We start from the raw sequence: 7650 nt of genomic DNA, 5'->3' as shown, positions 1-7650 counted from the left end.
TTTCTAAACGCTGTCCAAAACTCAGTCTGTTAGCTTTCGCCTGTGCTATTACTCATATCAGCATAAACAAAGTTCGCCTAAGGGAGGTACACGTCGCGGGTGGAGCGCGTTGTCTCTACAACTTTCCCGCCTTTTCTTTAACTCTCTTTTGTGGTCACCGCGCTCTTTGAGCTAGTTCTAATTTATATATCGGACGAGCCTGCGTTTCCTTCCGTGACTGGCCACGCATCGGACGTTAGCCGTCCACAAAAACAAGGATCGTAGGCTAAGCTAGTCCGATCTAGAGTAGCCACGTAGCGATTGCGGCCTCCCGGTCTACCATACGTTGCATAATAGGCTTTAAGGTTGTCGCCATAGGTGAAGCGGCGCTGGCACTCCGGAACCTAGCAGATATATAACCTTTCAGCCAGGTAGCTAGATAGATGACGCTGTAGGCCTTTGAGATATCGAAAGCGACTACTGCACCTTGCAACGGTGCATTTGAATTGCCGCCAGGGGAACGGCCGTGGTATGCTGCCGCGGGTGTGGCTAGAGTGCTCGCGGTCGCCGCAGACGAGGCGTGTGAACTCCTCAAAGTTTAGCCAGGACGTCTTCCTCCAACCGCCATTAGGTGTTTCGGCAGGCGTATTTTCAGTTATCATCGACTTAGTTATACTGTATAGTTCGACAGTAGGATTCCTCGCGATGAACTCGACCTCAGACTCGAGGTCAGACCCATATTGAAACCAGTCTATACTATAAGCTTGATCTTGCTAGACAGGCCCATAAGAAGAAGATTCCATGTTAGACTAGAAAGTGTCTTGAACATAACGCCGGTCTACTAGATATTACCTATAATCGGCTTAGAAGCCAGGCCATTGACAGCAGGAGCCTTTCAGACTGCAGGAAATGTTCCAGTCTGCGTAGGTTGTTTAGTGATGTGCTTGAACCAACCGCTCTGTACAGACTCGACCGTGATAACTTACTATTATCGCTGTTTCCCCCACTATCCATCGACGAGGATGTGTCATCAAGTTATAGGTGCATTTAGCAGATAGGAAGATAGATAAACCTGCACATAAACAAACGCAGAGGCCCCGAGCAGGTTGGGCGATATATATAAAGGCAAGCCAGTAAGATAAGGTACTGAACGTAGCTAGGAAGGCTCCAGATTAGAGAACGCTGTACTGTGTAGATATTCCAAGTAATCCGCTTTCTCAGAGGCTTGAACCAGGAAAAAGTTGGTCCAACAAGCCGTATTCTATCTGCATAATCTAACAGGGAAGGTGGTTTCACTGGGGATTTGGTCCGTTGATTCAACGTTGGCAAACCGCAATCACCGTTTTCGAGTTGCCCATCTTGGTTCACTGGAATGCACACTGGAAAAGATATAACTTTTGCAGCATCATGAATCATCGCCAGCGCCATCCTAGATCACACACGATACACAAGATTCAGTATAGACACCTCCGATATCAATCCTGCCGAAGAGCTGCCCGAGATCCAGCCCGCAGGTGGTCATCCTCCAGCCGGCGAACCTATCCTTCACATAGAACAGCATCCGCAGATTGAAGTCGATCTACCATCCGGCCCAGTAATCGTGAGTAGGACCAGCACAAGTATATATAAGGATTAGCTGACTCGTGACCAACAGCCCGATGACACAGAGAGGCCGTCCTTGAGGGACCAGCCATTTGCACCTGCGATGGAGGCTCTCGTACGGCTGGAACATGAGGACCCGAAGCTTGCTTTCCAAGCGGCAAGAATCGTGGGATTGTATCGGCGCCTGTGGGAGTCATGCATGGCAAAGCATATGGAGGGGAAGAAGTTGGCCAAAGCAAATGACGGCCTGAAGGAGACTCAACAGAAGCTGGTGAACGAGAAGAACAAAATGCAATCAAGCCATGATGACCAGCTGGCTCGGTTGCATTTCTTTGATCAGGCGCTGGAGTCATCTCGACTCAGTTTGACGGAAATACTCAAGGAATGGAATCGTTATTCTGATGGTCTCGAGTCAAAGCTTAGTGAATAAAGAAGTGCTAGCAAGCCGATGGCGGTAGTCCAATTACTATTAGATGGTTGGAGGTATTGGTGGAAATTGATGAGATGATCGTGTTTCAAGGGGTTTTGAGCATTCTTGCTTTTCTTCCATGCAAGGCATCAATTTGTGCTCCGTCGACAAGCGCAGAACAAATGAGCCATCCTTATTATTGCTAATAAGACTAAAGAAGATATCAACTATGTGACAGCTACGGAGTACTTGGAGATAGGCCAATCAATGCAACGGAATCAAAAGGGGAGAAATTGAGTATATGATTGATTGATTGAAGAACATAAAATGAGGGCGCTCATGGGGGTTGAAATACCCATGAACTTACAGTGTAACGGAGGTCCACGCATGTTGAATATCCTGGTGCCTAATGACAACATAAATGACTGAGATTCGCCATATAAAAGTGTTGCACCATCTAGAAAACAATTGACGTGATGTTCATCCTTGTTTTGGTACGAGTAGCAACCCATTGGGGTTGACAATCACCATCCGTCGCACGATCACCGCATTGACCCTCAAGACCCAATGTACAACGAGTTGTAACCTCACCACGCTATTAACAATCAGATCGTCAAGAAGCATCCACTTAAGATCATAGGTTGTATTCCTGTCTCCGTCGTGCAGTAGGATTGCCGCTGATCATACGGCGACGTCATATTTTACTCCCCGGGCCACTATCGATAAAGCTGATTCCCTATCCAGCTATCTAGGCTGGGATATATTTAGGGACTATGAGCAACATTAGCAAACGATGTATCCTGATTGATGCGGGAAAGCTCAACCCTCAGAAAGTGCATGGTCGCCGCATTCGCCCCCCACGACCCACGGCTCTCCCGCCGCGGATAAACGCCGCAAAATCCTTCCACCAAGAGGATTCGGTTCTCCTTTAAGTGTACCAAACCGCGCAAAACTTCCGCCGAATGACATACTTGATTAAGGAATTCTTACGTCGGTGCCAGTTCACAATAAGCTAGGTAGTTTCGCCAAGACTGAGAAAAACTTTCAGCCAGGGGTTGGTGGTGCGTGCCGTCTGGTTGCCCCTATAATTTGTCTCGGTCTTTCAATCAAAACTTTTGATGATTCCTGGGAATTCATTTTGCCAATCTGACGACTCTCCCAATAAAATTATGGTGTTTATGGTTAGTCGAATAGTTTCATGGTCCGTGGGCTGTTAGCCAGTCGCTAGCATCATCATAACTTCATAATTCTCATTGCACCAAGCAAATAGGAGATACTAGTGGAGGGCCACTAATTCTCCAGGAAGATGACCAGGCGAGTGGTATCAGCGCACCTATAGGTCTCCCCTTTATGTGGTGCATGTGGTTCATCTACGAAGAACTGTGGTTCCAAAGGTTTCTCGGAGGCGAATATAGTTAAGCTCCGATGCTTCCAGTACAACATATAAGAGAGGTCGGGGATTTAATAAAGATAAATCCCCTTCCCCCGCCACCTAGCCCCTAGAACTGAAAGATTTTATGACCGCCAGCCTAAAGGCAGAGAAAAAATATGCAGCATGTTACGCACAACCTTTTTCAGGGACCAGGGCAGGTCGACGAATCAAACACATTTCTTAATCCAGATTATCTAAGCTCCTATAGCTTCGATAGCAGCATGACTTATGCCAACGGAGGTCCTTTTTATAACGAGCTGCAAATTCGTGGGCCTGGATCCGGAAACTTTTTGGGTAACGACGTTCTTCCTTTCTTTGGAAACAATGTTAGTTTCACTTATTATCTATTTTTGTGGAGTTTCGAGCTAAGACAATATCAAGGACGTAACATACGATAAAGGTGAAGTTATGCCAGATCACCCTTGGCTTTCTGCACCTGAACTACCGAAAAATGAAGCACCGCAGTGGTCTGAAGGTGCCATGACTAGGAGCAGCAGTGTGGAAATATCCCGAGAGCAACGCAATCGGCATACGGAGCCCGATTTAGACGTCAATTGCAAACTATTGACACCAAGACAAAATCTTACACACAGTCAGAGCGAAAGACGGTACCGTCGAAATCTCGATGTTAATTTCTTGCAGCTGGAAGACGCAGTGAATCAGTGCCACGACGAGAGACCTAAATCTGAGTCTGGGTCATCCAAAAGGTTACGGAGAGTGCAAGTACTAGCCATGGCTCGTTTGAATATTCTGGAACTTCTAAAAGAAGTCATTTCTTTGAAGAGGAAGCTTCGGATTCTACGTGAGGCTACTGTGCCTGAAACGTGCAGATTCACGATTCAAGACGAGGTTGTCGGAGTTTAGGATTTCTAATTTGCATGATCTGTTCTGTCAAATGTGTTCGTAGTGTAGTGCCGTGAGATTAATGATCTTGCGCTTCAACGTTTTTGCTCCATGATAGACCATGGCTTCAGACAATCTTAGTTTCGTACGCCGTACGCTAATAAATCCTGGTCTCCGTCGGTCCAGTGGCGCCGGTAATGGGAAATTCCATGCTGGACCAGACATTGCCTAGGAAGCCGATCCAATATACTACAACTCAGCTATTTCTTATGATTGGCGTACGTAAGCTACTACCCCTAAATTTTGCTAGGATACTGCCATCCTGGGCTCCGCTAGGCTTTCTCTAGTTACAAATCCCTCAAATTTTGCCTAGGACAAACTCACCGCAACGAGGTCGTATGTTCTACGTTGTTCAACGTAGCATTCTGGTATTACCGTTTGCTATTTTTGTCTGGTATCAGCGCGAACGAGCGATTTACATTTTGAGGCTAAGGGCTGTTGAAAGCCATTTCGACGCCAAAAGCTCGAGTGCGAAGTACGAGAGTAGCTCGGTCGCGTCAGAACCAGTATTCGATTTGTATGAAGCCTTAGATGGAAATATCAGCATAGCCGCCAAAGAAGCTTCATAACATGCTGCTCAGCTAGGCATCTAGGAATGCTCGCTCGTTATATACCGCTTAAGGCTTCCTGCCTCGCGCCCTTCCGTGGATGTTTCTTCTCGTATCCCTATCACGATTTTGGCGAGAATTTCCCTTTAGTCTCAGAACCATGTCTTTTCCATGCCCGGGGCCGAATTTAACAAATCAAAAATCTGGAGGACTAAGCGACATTTGGTGAAGGGTGGCAGTCTCTCTTGCTCTGGAGGTCTAGATCTTTCTGTAGTGTGACAGCTTCACAATTAATCGTGACTTCACTCTTACGTCACATTTGAAGCCCCTATTTGATTTATCGAGTGTCTTTTCGTTTCTCCGGTGACTTAAGTTCAACAGCGAGAACATGACAACCTAGGGTACTCGCACAAAGTGGTTCACTAGCGAGCTCACAGTGGCTATGCAAAACATTTCGGAACACCGAGGGCTCCATTTTGCCGACCGCCTATCGTAGATTTAGTCGAGCTGAGTAAGTGGATTACTTCACAACAGTGTAGCATCATTTACGACTTATCCCATCCTCTATCCGCTCCTTGCAGATTAGGCGTTGCTAAATCATCCAGACCTTTTGTTTCGTGACCGCCATGCAAGGCGTTCAACCCCAACATAAGGGCAGCAATAGGCATACTGAGGCCTGGATACTAGGAACTGGAATTTCCTCCTTGGCCTCCGCATTCTACCTCATCACAAAAACCGATATTCGCCCGTGCAATATACATGTTCTGGACCAGCACCCCTCTCTAGAACAGGCGACACATAACAATGGCGACTCGTCCAATGGATATGACCAATTTGCAGCTTGTTTACCTGTACCAGTCGGCTCACCAATGAGTGAGCTCCTCTCTGCAATCCCTTCTGGTCAGGGAGAAGGGCAGTCCCTGTTAGACGACATCCACGTGATGGAAGCAAATCGACTTGCTACAAAAGGAAACGACCGAACTCATTTTCTCGAATGCGAGAATGGATCGATGCACCGTATACCTGTCGAGTCCTTAAACTTGGGCTATAGGCACCGCGTAAATTTAGCACGCTTTCTACTGCGAAAAGAAAAGTCTCTTGCGAAGAAGCAGATCCGAGACTTGTTCCCAACCGGCTTTTTTGAGACTGCTTTTTGGGCAGTTTGGTCCGCCCAGTGAGTATCGAACGAGCGGAAGTACTTTTCCCATCGATTGACATCCACTTCTTTACTAGGTTCAGCTTCCAGCCGTGGCATTGCGCTGCGGAGTTCAGGCGTGCTATTCGGCAATACATCTTGGGTTTTCGGAGCTTAAGTATCTTAAGCTGCCTAGATATTACCGGTTATTATCAGTACGAGGCTATTTACATACCAATATATTCTTTCCTTCGACGTTATGGCGTGGATGTCCAGTTTGGGACTTTCGTGAAGGATATTGAAATGGTTGGAGACAATGATCAACAAACAGTCACCGGATTACGCCTGATTCATGACGGGCGCGAAACATATCAAACTATCAGAAGCCAAGATATGGTTATTGCGAATCTAGGATCGACTGTGTCAGGGTCAGCCACAGGGACAAATGATATTGCTCCCTTCTGGGACTCGATTGAGCTTGATGAGGCATTGAACCAAAATTGGTCGATATGGTTGGATCTCGAAAACAAAAATCACAGCTTCGGCAACCCTTACAGTTTTTGCATGCGTCAGTCCGAGTCAATGTTAGAGTCATTTACCATTACTACGAGAGATACCGAATTCTTCAATATGCTCAGCCAGCGTTCAGAGTGCAATTCTAACTCTGGGGCCTTCATATTTGTAAAAGGCAGCAGTTGGAGGTTGAATATCTGCATTCCAAGTCAGCCGGTTTTCCCGAGCCAGCCCCGAGATGTCCGCGTTCTCTGGGGCTTCGCACACTCTCCTGACTGCAAAGGAGACTATGTGAATAAGACAATGCTTCAAAGTTCGGGCGCAGAACTAATGAGGGAATTGCTTGGACATCTGAAAGTTCATCCACAACTGCCAATGTCACTCACTGTCACCATACCACGTGCAATGCCTAGGATGAGTGCCTTACTGCTCACCAGAGGCTTCAATGATCGACCCGATACAATACCAAAAGGGGTGTCCAACATGGGTCTTGTCGGAAATTTTGTGGAGATCCCACGGCGCACCTGTGTGGATGTCAGTTATGGCATATATTCGGCACGAATAGCTATTGCTCGTCTCACAGGCTTACCGCTACCTCCTATCACTTCGTCTACGTCAACGGTCTCCGCCATCCTAAAACTCTTGTTTTGGAGATGATGAAATAATATGCGATAGCTGAACTGGAAACCCAAGATGAAAAAGCGTTGAACAAAGGAGTTGACTGGTCCAGAATTACTGGTTCCTATAATTATTTCATGATTCGCTGTTTCTTTACGAGACGTTTTTCTAGCTTTGAAGGCACGTGGGGACGTTTCTGGTGCAAATGCGTGAAAACTATAGAGACTTCCTCTATCTTATCGAATGTGTACGGTGAAGTCTCAAATTGGCATCTGTCTGTTTGCTTAGGGTCTACCATCCCTCGACCAGCTTTCCCGCCAACCTTGTACCGGCCCTAGACAAGGTTGCTAAAGCCGACCTACGTGACGGCCCGAAGTACCTTTCAAAATGGCCTCACAGAGTATCGCTCCGGTATACTTTGTTCTGTTGTAGTTCAAAAGGAAGCTTCATTGTTCTTCTTGAGGGAAAATATCAGGGTATATATACAACGCAAAGTCCAAGTTGATTGGAA

The 7650-nt window shown here is 46.7% G+C and overlaps 1 protein-coding gene across 1 annotated transcript; it reads left to right on the top strand.

The window, feature by feature from the left end:
• Positions 1 to 5499: 5499 nt before the first annotated feature.
• N7473_001639 (oleate hydratase) lies at positions 5500 to 7178 on the top strand (the record flags this gene model as incomplete). Its single annotated transcript, XM_057147579.1, has 2 exons — positions 5500 to 6047; positions 6107 to 7178. 2 exons carry the CDS (start codon positions 5500 to 5502, stop codon positions 7176 to 7178), a joined length of 1620 nt encoding a protein of 539 aa, XP_057011233.1.
• Positions 7179 to 7650: the final 472 nt, after the last annotated feature.

This window comes from Penicillium subrubescens, assembly GCF_028828155.1.
Source record: "Penicillium subrubescens strain IBT 31985 chromosome Unknown utg000002l_segment0_segment0, whole genome shotgun sequence".
In the NCBI taxonomy this organism is placed as follows: Eukaryota; Fungi; Ascomycota; class Eurotiomycetes; order Eurotiales; family Aspergillaceae; genus Penicillium; species Penicillium subrubescens.
Note: the sequence above shows the minus strand (reverse complement) of the source record. Positions and strands in the feature narration are given on the sequence as shown.